Genomic DNA, 21,574 nt, shown 5'->3' with positions numbered 1-21,574 from the left:
CATCTGCTGAGATGTCTATTTTCCTATCAGCCTCCAGTGGTCAGTCCACTTATTCTCTCCCTTATCTGTCAACAAGGCTCCTCCAGGTCCATCAGCCCCTGAGCACCACTTCTATTCCCTTCAGTGAGCAGTAAAATTTGGCTGCTTTCCTGGAACACTGTACAGCATTAGGGCCCCTGCTCATAGTCATGCAGGCTTTCCGACGCTGGCACTGTTGGGTCACCTGGCACTACTGAGTCAGCAGCAGTGGACACTGAGTCTCTGGACTTGGTTACATGACCTAGAGGCTCCAGCCAGGCACCTGGAGTCAGTCAGATTACATTAGATATCTTCCATCATGGATGAAGCATTGACTTGACTTTACTGTAATAGAGTCTTCATTTGGATTTTCTCTCACCAACCTTCTGCTATAGTACCATCATCCATGGATTTACAGACTACCTTATTCACCAGCGTGCTATCTCAATATTGCCTCTGAGCAGTGAACTCACTTTACATTGATGCTTTCATGTGAGACCTGAATTGGTAACTGTTGGGGAAGAGTTGGCACAGTGTGAGGCCTCCATGTGCTGGCATGAACTTGCAGGTGTGACATGGCTCTGAAGCTAACAGTTCTATCAGCAGCCTCCTGATCCCAGGTTGCGGCTATGGCAATATGTTCCATGAGAACAATGGCTTCCTTATTTCCAGATTGTGGCCAAGGTTGTATGATCCTGGAACCAGAACCTGGGAGAGAAGATTCGTGATTCTCCACTTTCCCAGTTGATGTAAAGCTTTCTTCTCTCTTGTCAGGACAGCCTTCCAGCCCAGTATCTGTTCCTCTAGTCTCCCAATGATTTTTTTAGTACCTAGTTCTCTGTATTAAATGTTTTCTGATTAAAATAGTTAGAATGGCTTCTATTATCCACAACAGAACCTTGCTGGTTATAGCGGTGAATTTCCTAATTAAGATATCATATATGCAGATGTGATTCTAAGGTAATCAAATAGAGGTTCTAGATTTTTAACTGGATGTAGTAAATGAGACTTTGGGTCACACCATTTTTAGTAGTGGGTACTTGTACTCTGTGTTGCATTATATTAATTGAGTTTTTTTGGAAGTGCAAATGTGGGGGAAAAGGATATAGTTCATGTAGAGCAAAGAAATTAGTTGATTATGTTGACATTTCAAAATTCTTCTTGGCCACTTCATTAAAATCCCCTTCTTAAATTTATAATACCATTCACAAAAATTTTGGAGGGTGGCAGAGCTCCCTTTCCATTTCAGAACTTGGAAATACCAGATAATTGCTTTCCTAGCCTCATTTGCAGCTAGACTACAGGCAAATGACCTGGACTCAGCCCATCAGATACACCTTCCAAAGACTTCTACAGCAGAGACAACAGCATTTGATTGAGTTCTTGGGCAGTGGTGGTTGAGTGTCCATGGAGATGTCCAGTGTTGGAGGCTAGTGGTGTTGGTCAGTTAGGATGGTCAGACAAGATCTTCTGATGTAAGTACAAACTCAGTGCTTAGTAGTGACAGCAGTGCTGCCTTCCTGAGCATGTCTGCAGCATGAACCCCTAAACCTGGTTCTCTAGCCTCTTTGGGTATTTTATGGTTTATCCACAGTTATTTAATACATTCTTTTCTTCCTTAAATAAGCCAGAGTAGGTTTCTGTGGCTAGCCACTTACTGTGACAGATAAAGTAAGTAACCACTGTTTAACAAGGTTATAGCAGTACCTTCCAAAGTATATTCCATGTAACTTTAGTCTACCAGAAAAGGATTCCATGATTCAATAAGTTTGGATAACAATGAAGCTCTTGGAATGATTCGTAATTCAAATATTTTAGAAATTCTGAGAGGTTTCACAGGAAAGGTTTTTACTTGCTACCAGAATGAATGTGAAGCTGACATGTGGAGGGGGGGATTTATTTAGAAAACTGCAGTGAAACATGGTTGGAGCCAATGGATTAAGTCAACCTTGAGTTCCACTTTGTTTTTTGGACTTGGAGATACATGGGGTTATATTCCCCCATATTTAAACCAACTGAAGCTCTGTCTTCCCATTTCTTGTCATGGAAAGCCATGAAAAACATCGTCTAACATCTTGGCTTCTCATTTATTAGACTTCCTCATGACCAGTGACTGCCACTCTATCTCAGCCACCTGCTCTTGAAATCTTGAATTTAGTAATTTTGTTCTGTGAACGCAACCACCTATTTGTGCTTTCATCCTAACTGATCAACATCTTCCATTATACTTTGACCTTATCAAGATCTTCTGATAGAACTCCCTCAACTTAGCACTGTTAAATCTATAGACCTTCCCTACAACTGTCCCATCCTCTTCTCCTTCCCTCTTGCTCAGTGGAAAAGATGGCTCCTACTAATTCTTCCACTGAGCTCTCTGGAGCTATCTTCTCCTTGTCTTCAGATTTTCTTTTTTAATCACAAATGTTTCTTTCTCTTTTATCTTAGTCTCTCAATCTCTGTTGGATCATTCCTATGTACATTTAAATAAGCACTTCTTTTCTCATCTAAAAACAGACCATCTGTGGACTTTATAGGGCTTTGAAGCCTGACCCATGCTGTCAATATTCCCTCTTCAACCTTCTGTCTGTTCCACCTTGGCTTCTGCCTTCATACTCCAGCTAAATGGCTTATGTTAAGATAATGGGAGGAGATATGGGATTGGAAAGTGAGGCTGATAAAATTATTTTTGAAAGTTCTCTTTCTAATTCAGTCTTGCATGCATAATGCAAGCTAAGAGAGAAGCCTTAAGAAATCAGCCCTGATCTCAGACTTCTCACCTCCATAACTGTGAGAAAATAAATTTCTGTTGTTTAAGCCACCCAGTCTGTGGCACTTGGTTACGGAAGCCCTAGCAGACTAATACTCTCTTCTTCATACCTACCATACCACCCTGGTCTAAACCACCAGCATTTGTCATCTAGGTTTTTGCAGTATAAGATCCATCAGGGCAGTGCTTTTATATACCTTGTTCAGTGCTGTATCTTTAAAGCCTAAGAGAATCTGGTGCATAGTAGGCATTCGATAAACATTAATGAAATGGCTAAACAAATGAATAGCTATTTAGGTGGTTTCCTTGTATCCATGCTTGCCCCTATTTCCAACTGTTCTCCACAGGGACTACTCTACAATATAATTCTGGTTATATCACTTCCCTGCTTGAAACTCTTTGTTGTATTTTCTCCATTACTCTCAGGATAAAGTCCAAAATCAATAGTATTGTTTAAATGGCTGGTATGATTTGGTCCTCTACTTTTTCTCCAGCTTTATTGCATGTTTTTCTGTCATTCTATCCCATATTCCAGCCACAATTGGTTTCTTTCCATTTTTCAAAGTTCCTCATGTCCTTTATACATGCTGTTCCCTCTATTTGGAGAGTTCTTCCTCATATTTTTGCCTAACTCATTCTTCAGAAATCCTAAATGTCATTTTGTGAAACCTTCCTTGATCATGTCTCCTAAACGGCTTTTACTTTTACATCTCCCACTGCTTCTTCTTCACAGCAGTTACCACAGTAGCAATTATTTGTTGATGTGATTATTTGTTTAATGTCTGATTTCCTCATCAGAATATAAGTTCTATGAGAATAGGGACTGTTCTAGTGCTCAGTACTTGCAACCATACCTGTACACCATAAACAAATAACTGTTGAGTGAAAGCATAGGCAGTGTTAATTTCCCAGGGATGAACATTTTGTTTTAGCCATCATGTACCAATGGCAAGCCTACATCAGAAGTAGTCCAAAAAAGAGAGAGGTTAAATTCTCTCCAAGCAAGAAGGATGGGATGAAGGCAAGATGAGTAAGAAGGAGTCTTTTAGACAATGGAAGGGTACTGAGGGAGGCGCTCACGTTAGAGACAAAAGCCTGTGCAAAAATGCTGAGGTCTAAAGAGTTTCTGGGAGCTACAAGTTGTTCTCTGTAGCCAGAAAATAGGGACCAAGGGGGCTAGAGGGTAGATAAAGCTAGAGAGAAAAGTACCCAATCAATTTGCTAAAGAGGTTGGATTTTATTCTACAGGTCTATAAACATCACTGATATTTTCCAATTCTTTACTTAGGTCTGCTTTGTCTCTTACCCATGGATATTTGGAAAAGTCATTTAATTTTGCTGATGAAAATGATATCATGAATGGAAGTCACTTCAGAAGGCTCCAGGAATATAGCGAATACTTATTAAATGTCAGTTTCAATCTTTTCAGCCCCTATGCTCAGGTTGATTTCAACAACATGGCTACTGGTCAGACAATGCAGTTCCCATTTATAGCACAAGGGGGAGTATGAGACTGAACCTTGAGAAGGGTCGCAGGGCTAACTTGACAACCTCCCATAGCAAGCCCTCTGGGAGAGAGGAAACACGGGAGTTCTTCCAAAATTAGAAAAGCAACCTGATTAATTTTATAGACTGTAAGTGAGTAGTAACTGTTCTTCAGGTCCCCGGACATGTATCTGAAGAGGGAAACCGTTGGCAAACATAAAGGATTTAGTTTTAAGGTTCCTTAAAGTAGCTGATGTTTTTGAATATGTGTTATGCATCACCTATTTTACATACATTATCACCTTTAATTCTTTCAAGGAGCCAGTGAAATAATTCTCATCCCTATTCTACAGATGAGCAAGCAACCTATGTGATCAAGAGAAACCCAGTCACATATCTAACAAATGGTGAAATTTGGATTTGAACCAAGACCTCTCTGATTCAAAAGTTATATCCTTTTGATTATCTTGCACAGGCTTACCTTATTTAATTCAATTCTGCTATTTAACAGAGATGGTTCAGAAAAGGGACTGGTCAGTGTTGAATAACTGATGAGACCAAGGGGGGACTTGTGTCCAGGGTGAGTTTGTGGACATGAGGACCCCTGACCACAGACCATAGTTGTCCCCATGCCACTGCTGTATAAATACCCTAAAAGAAAGGAAGACTTTAGATTTGGTCATTTAACCATGGTCTCACCCTGGGAGAATTGCCTGTCCCCTCTGTTCCTTAACTTCCTCATCCCTAAAATGGGCTGACTTCTTCTCCTCCATCAGGTCTTAACTCAAATGTTACTTCCTCAGATAGGCTCTTCTTGTTTAACCTTTCTAAAATAGCCCCCTCCACTAGTCACCTTCTATCCCATCATCCTATTGGAATATTTCCTTAAATGTGCCCATCAATAACTGAAATTCTCTTGTATTTTGTTTACTTATTTGTTTGTCTCCCTTCCTAGGATTCATAGCTTCTGTGTGAGCAGAGGTTCTCTGTCTGTTTAGCTCATTGTTTGTGCACTCCATCCCTAGAATACTAAGTGTTGGCACATACTAACTGATCTACAGATCTTGTGGAATGAATGCATGAATGATAGAATGATGAAGAACTCAGACCAGAGGGTGAAAACTCCAAACAGGCATATTTCAGTAAAGAAGAGGTAGTCTCCAATCCTTGGAAGTGAGCATGCCAAGGCTATAGAGGCGTCTCCCATGTTGGATTGGTGGCAGGGGAGGGGTGATTTCAGTTTCCTTTGGCTTCTCAGTAAAATCTTCATTAGGTTTGGAATGAAAACGCTGGTGACAGGGTGCCTTCTAGTCATTATCTTTGTTAAATTATAGACTGGGTATTTTCTCTATCTAATAACTAGAGAAAGAGAGGCCCAGAGGGTAGGGGAGGCAGAGAGAAAGGGATTAACAGTGTTAGATTCTGCTTCTGGGTGCTGTGGGAGTGGCCTAAGATGCTGGTGGGCTTGCTTAAATTTCAGTAAAATAAATGAAGACAGTTATGGCTAATCATTTCCAGCTCGGTTGCTGTTTTTACCTCTGGTCTCTTGTTGCCTGCTTCTGAACCCCACCTGCCCCATGGCTGTCCCTTCTGTTCCCTTTCTCATAGGGAATGGCACCACCCAAGTCAGAAATCTCTCCTAGTTGCCTCAATTTCCATTCTCCCCATCTTCATCCAGTCGCCAAATCTTGTCCTTTTCATCTCCTTAAAGTCCCACTGCAGTTCCCAGCTCAGGTCTCATAATCTCTTTTAAAGTCAATGCACCAGTCTACCCTTGTCTCCTTGAACCCTGTAACTTGGAACCTCCAATCCATCTCCCCTCATATAGGCTGAGATCTTTCTAAAGCATGAATACGGCCAAGGCTACACCCTGGATAAAGCCCTGTAACAGCTCTGCATTGCTCTGATCACTGAGTCCATCATCCTTAGCATGGCCCCCAGGCCCTGGCTGACCTCTGGCTCTGACTTGCCCTCCCACCTCACTAATCACCTGCATTGTGCCTATCATATTATGCTTCCAGAGACTCACAACCCCTGCAGTTCCCTGAAGGTTTCATATCACTTCACACCTTTGGGCCTTTGCTCATGCTGGCCCATCTGCCTGGGTTGCTTCTCTACAAGTTTAACTCCCACTTTTCCTTGAAGGCTCAGCTTAAGTCACTACTCTGCATCCTAGGACCTGCAACCCAGCATGAGTCCCAGTCTAACTCTCAGGCTCCTTTCTCCTGATGAGTGCCACAGGGAGAAAACAGCCATATCTTGCCAAATTCATTAATGTGGCTGATTTTAGACCTGCCTTTCCCCTATGTTCTGGAGCTAAGAAACCATGGACTAGTTATCCCTTCCTCACATCCAACATGGTATGAGCCAGTCTCCACTTCATAGTTTTACTGTGAAAGTCAAATGAGATGGTGGATCCTTTGCAAATATTTATATGCCTTTTTATTCAGCAAATATCCCCTGACCCTTGCTAAGAACAATCCAGGAGGCATCATGTTGGGTAGTTGTGTGGCCTTTGCCCTTGAGGAACCCAAACTAGTGGATCTTATGCCTGCTCTCCTGCACTGGACACTGAACAACTTTGGGTCAGGGACTAGTTATTCACCCTGTGTCTGGTGGGTACTTGGGGGATATTTTCCGTGTGAGTGAGTGAATGAATTAATGAATATGTGAGTGAATAGTGTTCCAGGGAGAGGGAAAAACTGATGCAAATTCATGGAGATGTTAGGGGGCAGGTCACATACAAACGGGAACTGCAAATAGTTAAATGTTGCTGGGGCTTAGTGTATAATGGAGGAATGTTCAGTAACGAGGCCTGAGGGTGGGAGAAGGTAGTGGGTGAGGCCACAAGGGGCCATATGTGCATATAAAACAGACGGGCTTCAGAGCAGGGCAATTGGGGGGATTTTAAACTGGGTTTAGGAGAAGTCTTCTGCTGCAGCATGCGTTACAGGTGATGATGGGAGGCTGTCATGGGGGTAGGACAGTGAGGAGGCTGTGGCCATGGAATGGAGAGCTCTCAGGAGATAGATAGAATGTGTTAGCTTCGGCAAAGGACTGACAGGGTAGATAAGGAAGAGATAGGGGTTGGGGGTGACTATGGGTTCTGACTATTCACACATTGAATGTTCCCCTTGTGTGTGTCTTAGGTTGCCTTGGTGACTGCCCTGGTGATGAGACAATGTCCTCAAAGTACATTTTAACCAGTTTCACCTCAGAAACTGATACCAGCTGGGGAGAATGGTCCTTCACTCTCTGTTTAGCAAATGAAGAAACTGAAGCACAGAGAAGAAGGAATGACTAGTGCATGAGTGTCAATGGAGAGACTCATTACACAAATCTGTTCCCATCCCTGTGGCAGACTGGTTGAAGGCCTAGATTCCTCTGTTCCCTGTATCCATGTACCTTAGTGATGTGACTTTGCTCTTTTTTCCAATCAAAGGGGGAGTCTATTTCTCCACTCCTTTGAATCTGGGCTGGGCCTGTGACTTGATTTGGACGACAAAATAAAGTATATGTTACACAATTTCTGAGGTGAGGCCTTAAGAGATTGTATCTTCTTTATTTATCCTCTTGGAGTGCTGTCCTGAGACAACATGCAACCTGGTCTAGCATACTGGATGACAATGTGGAGAAGAGCCATGGCACCAAGGCCTCAGCCAGTACCAACTGCCAGAACTATGAGTGATGCTGTCTTAGACCTTCCAGTGCAGCTGAGCTTCCAGCTGAATGCTGCTCACCAGTGATCCCAGGTAAAGCCAGCAAGGGATTCAGCCACCCGTAAATTGTGAAAAATAATAAATTACTGCTCTTCTAAACTACTGAAATTTGGGGAGTGGTTTGTTATGCAGCAATAGATAGCTGAAACAACTTCTGAGCTCCCATTATCAGTAAATGGCTTCACTGTCTACCTGGTTGTTTATGCCAGTTCCATTTTCCTCATATCTCACATTTAAGCCATCACCAAACCTGGGAATTTTACCTCCTAAATACATATCAACTTTGTATACTTTCCACTTTCCCCGGTACTATGATGTGATTTCTGATCCTCTTCATCTCTCACTTGGACTGTTGGAGCAATTTCTAACTGTGTTCCCTACCTCCTGTCTTTGGGCTCCCTATTCTTCCCATCCAACCTGTCATCCTACCACAGTCAGAGCTATCTTTCTTATATGCATATGTAACCATGTTATTCCATTGCTTGAGATCTTTTGCTTATAAGGTAAATTCTCAAATCTCTAACATGATACATGTGGCTTTGGACCACCTGGCGCTTGTCTCTATTTCCAATGCTATATTCCACCACTCTTCTCATTGACCTCTATTTTTTAGAGCTGTTCACAGAAGCTTGTTCACCTTCTCTTACTTGTTCCAGTTCTCCCATTGCATTAAGGTAACCCACTGAAGGAGTCAGATGAAAACACTTGACAGGTCAACACCTCTAAATTCCTAGGCTGGCCATAAGGGATTCACACTGGCATAGATTTGAACCTTGTAAAAATATGAACATACTAAATGACATCCACACTTAAGCTAATATGTTTTCTAACTGACTAAGTCTCATTCAACAAAAAGTATTAATATTATATTTCATGTAAAAACCAGGAGATGGAGAAGACTGATTACTCAGGCAACTAGAAAAAGATTCAAGGAAATTTTGTTTGAAAGGCTCTTAATCACAATAGTGTTCACTTAGCAGTCACTATCACATAATATAATTTGATTTTCTTTGTTCATCTTTCTGGCAGGTCACTTGCTAGTCAATAGGGAGGTAGCTACTGGGGGCACAAATGATACAGCCAAAATACAGTCCCAGAGGACTACAAGAGAAGTCCTGAAGGAGGGTCAGTTTCAGTAAAGGCACAGAAGTAATTGAGTACTCTCAGAAGAAGCAGAAGCTATAGGAGAGTTTGGAGGAGGCTTCTAGGGCGCACAGTGAGAAGATCTGCCAGGGAAGTAGACAGTGGGAAGAAGAGTGAAAGTGAGGAGTGTGGAGAAGCTCACAGCTGTATCAGATAAGTCAGAGAGAGAAGTCAGACAACCAGAGAGACTGTCCATTGGGTGCTTTCCTAGGTTAGAAAAACAAATTGTAAATAGAGTCATAAGGGAACTTGTGGAAAAAATGGTTTTGGTATCTGACTCAGACCTCAGATTTAGAATGGGAAAAGAGTGTGGAAAGGACAATGATTCTAAACCAAAGCTGGCAGCTAGCTCCTATGACCCTAGGAAGACTTGAAGTGAAGTCCAGGTCAAGATGGGTGGCAAGTGCCAATTGCCTCCTCTACCCGCCTCCCCTGGCAGAGCTGGGTCTTCCTAATGACTAGGCAAGAACATTTCCTCACTCCAGGCTACTGCTGGTAATGGGAAGCCATTGAAAGTTTTTGTTTTGTTTTGTTTTAACTAGGTTGATGGTGATATGGGGACATTCAGAAAAATCACTCAGGCTTCTGGTGTAGAGGGTGGATTGGAGAGTGGAGGCAGGGAGACCCAGTAGGAGTCTGTTTCATTAGGCCACGCAAGAACCAGGGTGAGAGCAGTGGAATGGAGAGGAAGGGCCGGGATAGGATATGTTAAGGAGGGGTTACTAACTAAACTAATGGGATGTAGTGTGCGAAGGAGTGCATAGGGTAGAGCACAGTGCCCAGGTTTCAGTTTAGTTTCCTCTTGTAGTAAGAGGTCCAGGTTCTGCCTCTTTCCCTGGACTTTTGTGAGGATGAAGTGACATAAAGGACAGGAAATAGCAAAGCTGGATACCCACTATCACCTACATTATCATCAAAGCTCTCTGATCACCCTAGTAAGTTCTGTCTGCGGAACGAGGCGTGAGAATTGAGATAAACCACAGTAATCACTCAGGTATCGGAGAGCGTGAGAGCTTGTGGCCCCAGGATGTCTCGGATTCCCTGCACCTGCCGGCAGCTGGGGGGCCTGGGCGGGGCGAACACGGACTCCGCCCCTGAGCGGGGCAGGGGTGGGGCCTGCACGAGGCAGCGGCGGAGCCGAGCGGCAGCCGGAGCCCCAGCCCTAAGTCGCCGCGGTGGGCTCCAGACCCGCCCCGCCCCGCCCTTCTCCGCGAACCCCCTGCGCTTTCCGCCGCCCGCCGCCCGCCGCCAGCCCCTCTGCGCTGCCTGGGAGCGAGCAGCTCGTCCGCCACCCGGAGTCCCAGGTAAGGGGCGCGGCCCCGGCGCCCCGCCCCGCGGGGATGCGGGACCCATCCCCGGCTCGGGGCGCTGAGGAGGAGCGCAGGGCTGCGGAGGGGACGCCGAGGCGAAGGGGCAGCAGAAGGCAGCTAGGGAGGGGGCGCGCGGCGGTGAGGGAGGCGCGCCGCCTGGGGAGCGGGCGCCGAGCGGGGTCTAGTCGGACCGCGAGGCCGCAAGCGGAGCTTCAAGGGCGGGGGCCAGCGGGAGTGAGGGGCGAGAAAGAGGGCGCCCGGGCTGAGGAAAAAGGATGAGCGGCAAGCGGAGGGCAGTGAGAGACTGGGGGCAAACGGGGCGTTGGGGGCGGGGGAGCCGAGAGGGGCAGTGCGGGAAGAGGGTGCAGGCGGCGGAGGGGGTGCTGAGGGGAAGGGTGAGGAGAGCGAGGGCCACGGGGGGCGAGGAGCCACGGGAAGGAGACTGGACTGGTAGCGTGGTTTTTGAGCGGGAGAGAAGTGAGGTGGAGGGGAAGGGGCTTCGGGTGGGAGCCGGCGCTGGTCCGGGAGAGGATAAAGGGGCGAGGCGATGTGAGCGCGGAGCGAAAAGGGTGCGGGTCGGAGCTCAGCTAGGTACGGCAAAGGGGTAACCGTGAGTGGGGGGGCTAGGGGCCGGCCTTGCAGGCAGGAAGCTTGGAAGAATGGGAAGGTGGGAGGCCAGGCCGGGTCTGCCCGGACTGCAGAGGAAGGGGGTGGGGAGCTTGGAGGCAGAGGGTAGTGGCCTCGGATGTGGGCAGTGGGCACCTGAGTTCTGGGCCGGGTTGGAGGGGTGGAGAGGCATTGGAATAGAGCAAGGGTCTGGAGTCTGAGGGTGTGGGAACCGTCAGGAAGCTTGAATTTAAGGTGAAGGGTGTACTGGGTCAGGTTGTGGGGGAGGCCCCTTGTGGGCTGTGATGTGAGACCGGAAAGATAATGGGGACCTGGAGAGCATAGCTGTGTCTCAGCTACTCAGAAGGCTGCTCCAGCACTGGACCCAGTTACCCTTCCACCTGGGATAACAGACAAAGAGAGAATGGTGGAGAATTCATCCATAGGCTGACTGTTCTGGAGTCCAAATGTGTGAAGGCACTTTAGGGAGGGCAGGGCAGCAGCCTCTGTACGCTAGTGGAAGCTGGGAGAAAGATAGGTCCCTCCATCCCAACTTCCTGGAATCCAGATGGAAAGGGGTGGGGACAGTAAAAGGAGTAGACGTGTGTGTACACAGGTGGGCGCCCACCTGTTCTTCCTATATAAAGGGAGGAAGACAATAGAAGTCGGTGAAAAACCCTATCTGTGGTAGTGGTAGTTCCTGGCACTGTGTTGGAGAAGCATTTTGCTGGAAGAGGATGGGTCAGGGACAGCTTCCTGATCATGAAGGATTTAGCTAGCAGCAGAGGAAAGTATATTCCAATCAGAGGACATCACCTCAGGAAAAGGCAAAAATCTAAAATGATCCTCAGTCCAAGAAATAAATCTCCAGTTTCTCAAGGGTTGATATGAAGGGAGGCATCAGTAACCTGTAGATGTTTAAAGCAGTTTCCAAGCTCAGAACTCCTCTTGGCTCCTCTCCATTTCTCCAGAGTGCAGTCCAGGGCCTGGCTCGCAGTGAGTGCTTAGTGAATGTTGATTGAATGAGCAATTGACCTGTGGTAGTGCTTCTGCCTCAGTATTCTCATCCACTCATGGAAAGAGCTTTGTAAACAACGAAGCACTGTACAAAAGAGGCCATTAATATTATTTATGCAGGTGTGCCTACGTTCTGTGCATGGTAGAATGCATTGAAAGTACTGGTAGAGTGCCTGGCATTTAATATGTGCTCAATAAATAGCAGCTATTATGATACGATCTGTGGCTCCAAGAGACCTGAGGAAACAATGAAGAGGTGGGCTAGGCTGGGCTGGCGGTGATGAGTTGGCAGTGGGCAATGGTCTAAAAATGGTTGAATTAGAATATTTAGTAGATTATGGCTTTAGGGAGTAGGTTGTATACAGTAGGGTGAGGTCTACATGCGGTAAAAGAAAACATGAAGCACACAGACAAAAAAAAGTTTTTAAGTGGTTAATAAAGCACTGAGAGAGACAGGGTTCACCCCAGGTCTCTCTGAGTCAGTTTCGTGCTCTTTCTATCAAAAGAGAAGTTCACCCAATTACTTCTTCACTATGTGTATAGAGTTGATACCTTTTTGTTGGATTTTAGGACTCTCCCCTTCTCTCCCACCTCTTTCCTGGCTGAAATTTCCTTAGGGGCTTATTTCTACTGCCTACCAGCCTGAAACCATTTGAGGGACCATTTCCTTCTTTACCCCAGCCTGGGACTGGGGATAACTTCCCAGATGGTCCTTGGGCCTTCATCTGTATTGCTTGTCACAGAGACAGCAAACTACTCAGCTCTAGCATTTATGTGACTGTCACAAAAGAGAGGGAGGATCTGACTGATGGTTATCTTACAAATGTGGTTCTGCACACACCACTGTGCAGTGACCTGTCTGCTCAGATCTGCCTCAGGTGGCTGCCTGCTGGGATGCTTTTTGCCTCCCTTCCAAATGTCTGTGTAGCCATTTCCCCCATCCTGAGAAGATCCCTTTGTGGGCTTCCATCTAAACATGCCTTGCCCTGTTTTCACAGCACCTTCCGGGAAAGCTATCCTGTGTGCACATAAACAGGTACTGCCAGTACAGTATGGTAGGTGCTAGGAACAAGATGCTCAGAGTGCCAGGGTTGCTTATTTACTCACCCTAAAGTTGTAGCTTTTATTTTCCCCAAGCCCAGTCCCATCTGGTCATCATTAGGTAACAGAAGTTCTAGCCATGATGCTCCAACCGACCTGCTATATGACTTTCGACAAATCACTTCTCTTTGTGGAGCCTAAATTTTTTTTACCAGTAAAATGAATGGGAATGGATCAGACAGGAATTGAAACAATTTTTACTCTTGCCTCACTCCCCACTCTCACACCTGTGACAGACACAGCAGGCCCTTTTCCTGCTGATTCTACATAAGGCCACATGCATTTTTCTTAACACAGTGTACAAAGCACACTTATATACATCCTTTTATTTAAAATTCACAGCAGCCTTCGGAGGTAGGTAGGTAATATTATCATACCGTAGTTAAGGATCCTGAGGCTCAGCATCTAAGTGACTTGCCCAAGTTCAAGCATTGAATTTTTGGAAAAGCTGGGACCAGAAGCTAAGCTTTTAGTTATGATAAAGCTGACACTCCAAAATTCCTTCTAATTCCAGAAATCTAAAAGTGTAAACAGCTGCATCAGAAACATTAAGGCCAATAATATGACATTTACATTGATAATCTGGCACATGGCAAATGCTCAATAAATGTTTATTGAAAGGAGTTACATGCTCTGAGGATTTACTGTAGGTCTAGTGTTGACAGGGTATAAGTTAAAACTCATCTGAATCCAGAAGGGGTGGCAGACAGTTATGTAAAACAAGCTCGAGTAATGGAGCCCAAATCAGGCAGAGGGCAGTTGAACAAAATTTGACTGCAGAAATGAATGAAAGGGACCAATGAAATGATATTTATTGAGTACCTCCCATGGGCCAAGAAACCATGCCAGCTTATTTACATGGGATAACTGCTCAGTCTATTTGTACCACAGCTCTGTGAAGTAGGTGCTAATTTCTCTATTTTAAGGTAAAAATGCTGTGGTTTAGAGAGGCAGTATGATTTGCCCAAGAATTCAGCCGAGGAATAGAGCAGGGACTTTGAACTTACCCATAACACTGGGTAGTACTAGGTCTAGTCTCACTTGTTAGCAGTGAGGCTTGGGCAAATCCTCTTAATTTCCGACTCTCCGTTTCCTTCTTTACTAAATGGGAATAATAATCTCTGTCCTTCCAATTTTATCTCCCAGGTTTATTTAGAGGGTAAAATAAGATAAAGGATATGAATTTGAGATAAGGATCAAATTTGTATTTCGGTAAACTTACTCTTTGACCAGCAATTTCATTTCTAGGGACCTCTCCTAAGGAAATAAATAGGGAAGTGAACAAATATTTATGTAAAGAAATGGTCACTGCAGTTTAGTTTCTAACAATTGAGAGTAGAAGAATAACTTAATGTATAATATTAAAGATTTGGTCATATTACACATCCATTGAATAGAATATAGTCAGCTGAGATGACACTTATAAAGAGTTTTAGAACTCTCAGTAAAATATTTATGATATGTTAGGTGAAAAGGAGCATTAAAACTAATGAAAAGCAAAAAACTATTGAAAATATGAGCTCAGCTATTAAAATATACATAGCAGATATAGACTAGAATGTATGGCATGTTATCATTTGTATATAGATAAAAAGAACAAAAAGACCTGTATGCTTATTATGCAAAGACTATCTCTGAAGAATACATAAATTAGTAACATGTTTGCCTCTGGGGAGAGATTGGGATTCAGGGACGAAAGTAAGATTACTTTTCACTGTAAGCCTTTGGTTCCACATTACTTACTTTTTATGGTGAAAGTAAAGAAAATAATGCAAACCACAGAGAATGATAAAGTAATACTTGCAAATAGTAAAAGTTTATTTGAATTATTTTAATGTGTATATTACCTTATAAGTTAACAAATTGATGGCACTGTGTTACATGAAAAAATAAGGGAGGAAATACACTTAAAGTGTTCACAACAGCAGTTTCTGAGTGGATGATATGTCTGGTAATTTAAAATTGACTCTTTTTCACTCTTTTTCTAATGAATATACACTTTCAAAGAAATTTTCTTTTGTTAACAAACACAGATGACAGGCAGCACAGGGGGTAGGGTACATGATGGTTGTTGTTTCTTCTCTTGTTTTAGGTAAAAAAGGAAACGAAGCATAATTCCCTTGACTCGCCAATTCTTGAAACAGGCTGTACATCTTATACTGTGAAAAATGGAAAAGTCAGGGCTATGGGACAGTTTAAGCAGCCAATGGCACCGTCACCTCCAATTTCACTTTCTTCCTTGTAAATGCTACATCTCAGTGTCCAAGTGTCCTGGTCTGTTCCACACCTGCCTAGTGAGTTTTGTCATGGGGCAGGTTGATGCAAGCATGGGGCCAGAGTCTCAGATGAAAAGGGTCACAGATAAAAAGAGAGCTGGAAGAAAAGAGAAGGAAGAAGAGGCCACCATAGGCTAGTGGTGGCATATTTAAGTATTATAAAAGGGCTGCTAATAATCCCATGTATTTGTCTAACTTTTCTTCAAGGGAGCTTTAAACTTTCTACATTTTTCAGCACTTGTCCTTACCTGAGAGGCCCATTGAGCTAAATCCACCTAAAGAAGGATCTGCAACAGGGAACTGTTCTGAAATGATACAAGTGCTGTTAGAGTGCTCTGGGAGCATTAGGGCAGGGTGCCTACCTCTGCCATGCACTGGGGAGGTGAGACTTCACTGGGATCCACAAGAATGAATAGGAGTTTATTAGGAGGAAAAGAACATTGTAGGCAGAAAGAAGGAATAGGTGTCTAAAGGGACAAAAGCAAGACATACATGGCATATTTGGAGTAAAATGTAATTTGGTATCAAAGTAGTACAGGTTGGTGGGGAGAAGGCTTATGGGAAGATTAAGTTTAGAGAGCTTATTCATTTAGTTGATTCTTTGTCAAGTTGAACAGTCTAGGCGTGATCTTTTGAGCTGTGGGGAGCCATAATGGGCTTTGAAATAAGGGAATGATAGCCCTGTACTAGGTCTTTTCTGGAATGTATACGTGTTTTCTATTTTGGCTTTTTTTTTCCTTTTCATTTCAAAACTCTGCTTGGGAGCTGCCTCCTGTAGGGTACTCTCCTTGACAACCATGCTTCTGGGATGAGTTAGATGCTTCTGGTGGGCATCTCAGCCAGGGCTTCCCTCTGTCTTATCATTTATCTACTGCTTTGGTATTCTGTGTTTACTGCTCTTTTGCTCTAATTTGTGGCCACTCAGAGGTCAGACTCCATGTCTGATTCATATTTGTATTCCCCATGCCCAGCATGGGTCTTGACCTGGAGCAATGTGCTTAGTAAATATTTACTGCAGGAATGAATGGGAGGAGCTGGGTTCCACTCCAATCTGAGACAACAGTTGGGGCAGGTGCAGTGAAAGGGTGATTGTGAGTAGTGTGTGTTTCCTCAGTGATGCTGGGGTAGGGAATGAGTATGTGAATGACAGGGTGATCATTTAAAGGTTGGTGACTCAGGGTGACACTGGAGGTGTGTCCCTGAGTGACCACGGGTCTCTCCTGCAGATGGCTTCAGTTACTGATGGTAAAGCTGGAGTCAAAGATGCCTCTGACCAGAACTTTGACTACATGTTCAAACTGCTCATCATTGGCAACAGCAGTGTTGGCAAAACCTCCTTCCTTTTCCGCTATGCTGATGACACCTTCACTCCAGCCTTTGTCAGCACCGTGGGCATTGACTTCAAGGTAAAGACCGTCTACCGCCATGAGAAGCGAGTGAAGCTGCAGATCTGGGTGAGTCTCAGACACCTTGGGCAGGATTGTCCTAAGAGGTGACTAGTTTGCTATTACAAGAGCTGGGAGTTGGGGCCAGTTTGGAACTCCTGGGTCTTATGGCATCAGGCACCAATGCTGTTGCAGGTCTGTCCCCTGGACTGCCCCTTGCTGGTCTTATACAAGTTTGTTCTCTTCTGGGGGCTCAGTTGCTTCTGCTGCTTCACTGTCCAAGTGGCTTTATCCTGCCTGTACAAATGAGTGACCAAGAATCTGGGCTTTAGAGTTAGAACTCTGGATTCATATTCCAGTTCTGCTACTTACTAGTCATGGGACCTTGATTAAATTGCTTAACCTCTCTGGGCCACCCTTTCCTCTTTGAGGATTATAATAGCATCTACATTGTAAGGCTGTTGGGTGTTTAGCATAGTTCGTGGAACATTGTAAATGCACACTAAATGTTAACTACTGTATCCATAATCTATCGTTGCATGACAAATCCCTTCAAAACTTGGTGGCTTCAAACAGCAATAATAATTCATTATCATATAGTTTCTGTGTACTGGACATGTGAGAGTGACTTTTTTTGTGGCTTGAACCTCTTATAAGGTTGCAGCCAGATGTCAGTTTGGGTTGCAGTCATCTGACAGCTTGAATGGGGTTGGAGGATCCCATTCCAAGGCAGCTCACTCACGTGTCTGGTACTGGCTGTTAGCAGGAGACCTTAGTTCCTTCCCATGTGGCTCTCTGCACAGAGCTACTTAAGTGTCTTCATAACATGGCAGCTGGCTTCCCCTAAGAGAAAAGATCTAAGAAATCAAAGAGGAAGTGGCAATGTCTCTTATTACTTAGTCTTAGAGTATTCTGTTGTTCCCTGATTCAATGTAGGAGGAACCTATGCAAGGATATGAATCCTGGGAGGTGAGAATCACTCTGGACCATCTTAGAAGTTGGCCACTACAGCTACTATTACTGATATTTACCAGTGATACTGTATATATATATATGTGTGTGTGTGTGTGTGTGTGTGTGTATATATTTGAGATGAAATAGCAACATTTAGATCATATACTTCTTAATAATGAATTAGCACTAGGATTGGAACTTTGTGATTTAAAGTATTCAAACATATATTATTTATTATCTGTCCATTCAACTTGTCAAATGTACATCAGTACATTGTGCATATATCTTACTGACATAGGCTATATGCAGTACTTTTCTTTTTACAAATTATTTCTGTTTATTATATTATCTCACAATTAACCCCATGAGGCAGATGTAATTTTAATACAGTCCTATTTTGCAGAAGAAGAAGATTCAGACTTAGAGAGTAATTAACTTGCCTTACAACCACAGAGCTACAAACTAGGATTCCAACTCAGATCTGATTCTTAATTATGTGCTCTTTTCTCTACACTGTACGTGTTAGATCTTATAAAGATCATACTTCCATTTATATAATGTTATATAATTATTATATACATATAATGTTAAGTATTAATTGATATAGAGATAAAAGTTCATTTTGTTCATTTAGCCTCTATTAAAAACATAGAGGAATTATAAATCATTAGAAATTAGAGAAGCTATACAGATCATTTAGTTCATTGGTTCTAGAAATGTGGCCTCCAGATTAGTAGTATCAGCCTCACCTGGGAATTTGTTAGAAACACAAAATCTCAGGCCCCTCTTCAAATCCACTGAATCAGAAACTCTGGAATATGGCCCCCAAATCTGTGTTTTAACCAGCCTTCCAAGTGGTTTTGAGGCAGGCTAAAATTGAAGAACCACTGATTTAGTTTAACTACCTCATGGTGAGAATCAATAAGCATTTATTAAGTACCTATTACACGCGAAGTGTTTCCTCTTTTATTATCTGACATCCTTCTTGTAGCCAATGCACAGAGGGAAGTGAGAGCACAGGATATTTGGGGCATGGTGAGCAACACAGAGAAACTGGAGCAAGGCTATGAAAGTGCAGGGGGAGGCTATCAGGTACAATTTGGGGGTCAGGGAGACTGCACCACAAACAAAAGGCTCTTGCCACCGACCAGAGGGTACATGCCTGATGACTAGTAGGGAGCTGAAGAAACGACTAGAGTTTATTTTTTGTTTATGAATATAAAATAAATGTATACTAACATTTATTATATGGACTGATACAGATATTTTCATTTGATCACCATATATCCTATACTTGAAAAATCTTCAGGTAGGAGGAGACATTCTTGCCCTCTAAGGAGCCAGTGGATGGGGAGTCCTTCTCTCCATTAATTTTCAACCCATTTTGAGATTTTGCAGTTTTGCTATGCCTGATTAAGTGGATTTACTGATTATACTACCTAATTTTAATTAAATGAGCCCTCAGAGTGGATATGTAGCTTTAAAAGAGTCCTGCAAATACACCTCTGATTGAAGACCATACTAATTATAGTGAGCCCAAGTGAGCCCAGAAAATGACTGAGCTGATGTTTACCCAATCCTAGCATGAGTTCACTGTCAGTTATGTTTCAGGGTAAAATCAGTGACAATCTAATTAGATCTGACATAGTCAATCACATTACTTTTGCTAATATATATATTAGAAAAAGGGTTTGTATGTGTGTGTATGTGCTTTTCTGTAGCAAAAAATAAAATTTTTTGTTTTCATTAACACATTAAAATATAAACATGTAAATAGTATTTATGTCATTTGACATCTTTTGTGTACAGAAGTAGATATGTATTGATGTATAATTTAAGTAAATATACAAATATTATGCATGCTGTGCCTACATTTTTCTTACAGGGGTATAAATTGGAGACCACTACCATAGGTACTGAGGAGCCATAGATGGTTATTAACAAGGTCAGATTTGCATTTTAGAAAAATCTCTTGCCTCAGTTTGGAGGGTAGGTGGAAGTGAGGCGAAGAAACCAGTGGTTTGGGTAAATTATAAGGGCCTAAACTAAGTGTATTAGTCTGCTTGGGCTACCATAACAAAATACCACAGACAAGATGGCTTAAACAACAGAAATCTTTATTTCCTTACAGTTCTGGGGATTAGAAGTCCAAGACTGAGGTGAGAGTTCTTCCCTTGGGTTGCAGATAGCTGGCTGCCTTCTTGCTGTGTGCTCATATGGCCTTTCCTTGGTGTATATACATGGGGAGAGAGAGTAGCTCTCTGGTGTTCCCTTATAAGGACTCTAATCCTGTCAGATTATGGCCCCACCCTTACAACCCAGTTTACTTTAATTACTTCCTTAAAATCCCCATCTCCAAATTTTGCCACACTGGGAGGTAGGGCTTCAACACATGAATTTTGAGAGGACATAAGCATTTGGTACAAAACACTAGGACAATGACAAATTGACATTTTGAGATGGAAATGAGGAAAGAGACTTGAGAGATTTAGGACTAGAATTTACGGAATTTGGTGATCAATTAATTGCACAGGGAGAGGGAGAAGCACCTATCTACTTATATATATTTACTTGTATAAACAAAAGTTCTGTGAGTTTTTTTTTTTTAAGCTGGGCTAGTTTTGGTAAGCCACTTCTACGAATAGATAGTCCTCAACTGTAAAAATCTCACAGGTTTGTTGAGGGAGAGCTACATGTGATAACGTAGCATTGTGCCTGGCACATGTTAGAACACAATAAGTGTTAGGTTCTTTCCTTTCTTTGCTCCTGATCCACATGCAATGAGTGATTGGGTCCACTGCCAAGGTTTCCCACCTGTTGTTCCAGTAGTGCTGGAACAGCATCCAGGGACTCACAAGCACTGTATGAAGTGTTCAGTTAAATTTTTTCAACCCATTTGATCTTCCCAGGGGATCTCAGAAAGCCATTGTTAGGGTGGAAGGTGGAGAGAGAGAGGAAGGGTGATTATTAGCATCACTGAGCAAAACCATTCACAGAAGGAATTTCTGTCATCTCTGGGGGATGTTGGATGATGAGCACGTTGGTAGTGCCTTGTTCCCTGGGGTCCCTCAACACATGAGTCCCTGAGGGCCCCCCTTTGTTTCCTGAGAGATTACTGTCAGTCAGAGAAGGGAATCTTACTGGAGAGGTGGGTGTAGGGGAGCAGTCTCATTAATAGAGAATGAAAGCATGCACAGGTATGTGGCGGGGAGACTCCGTTACTCCACAGCAACAGACCTGACTAGAGGCCACTTACTGCTGGGTGCTGGTGGCCAAGCAACCCCTAGAGATCTGTGGGAAGATGGGAGTGGCAGAGGGCTTTCCATTACCTCCATGGGGCACCCATTGCAGGGGCTGTTGGGTCTGGTTCTGGTCAAGGGAAGGATCCAGGGGTCTGTGGGAGGACTGATGTGAGCTAGGATTATATTCTAGTCCTGGGTTCTAGTCTTGGCTCTGCCTTACAATTGTTGTGTGAGCTAGAGTTACTTTCCTCCTTTATGGTCCTATCAAATGGAGAAAATAATCCTTGCTCTTCTTGCTTTATGGGTTGTTGTGAAGATTAATGAGGAAATGGAAAGGAGAGCCCAAGGAAAACTATGAAGCCTTGAGTAGATCAGAAGGACTATGGATATTGTCAGCCATGTGAATTCTTCTTGTATGTGTTTTTAAGAATTCTCTGTGGCCTTCACACTTACCCTCTGACCCAGAAAGGTAGGTATCTCATTGAAGAATGAGTATTTGAGGCCGCAGATATCAAGTTACTTGAGCAGAGTGTAACAGTAAACTTTATTTT

At 43.4% G+C, this 21,574-nt stretch overlaps 2 protein-coding genes across 5 annotated transcripts in view; both read left to right on the top strand.

Moving 5' to 3' along the window:
- The window catches only part of TXNDC12 (thioredoxin domain containing 12), a 45,621-nt gene extending 37,535 nt beyond the window's left edge, over positions 1-8,086 (top strand). For 3 of the 4 annotated variants that reach the window (XM_037021738.2, XM_037021741.2, XM_037021742.2), the window contains one exon: positions 7,420-7,796. In XM_037021738.2, the coding sequence (XP_036877633.2) occupies positions 7,420-7,574 (155 nt within the window). In that variant the 3' untranslated portion in view covers positions 7,575-7,796. Of the gene's footprint in view, positions 1-7,419; positions 7,797-7,849 lie in introns of those variants that run through there. The other variant, XM_037021740.2, reaches the window with a different exon arrangement.
- Positions 8,087-10,130: 2,044 nt separating this feature from the next.
- The window catches only part of RAB3B (RAB3B, member RAS oncogene family), a 55,970-nt gene continuing 44,526 nt past the window's right edge, over positions 10,131-21,574 (top strand). The window contains exons 1-2 of the mRNA XM_017653740.3: positions 10,131-10,436; positions 16,669-16,896. Coding sequence (XP_017509229.1) covers positions 16,669-16,896 — 228 coding nt within the window. The 5' untranslated portion in view covers positions 10,131-10,436. The remainder of the gene's footprint in view (positions 10,437-16,668; positions 16,897-21,574) is intronic.

Source organism: Manis javanica, chromosome 4 (assembly GCF_040802235.1).
Source record: "Manis javanica isolate MJ-LG chromosome 4, MJ_LKY, whole genome shotgun sequence".
In the NCBI taxonomy this organism is placed as follows: Eukaryota; Metazoa; Chordata; class Mammalia; order Pholidota; family Manidae; genus Manis; species Manis javanica.
The sequence above is the reverse complement of the archived record's forward strand: the minus strand, read 5'-3'. Positions and strand labels throughout refer to the sequence as shown.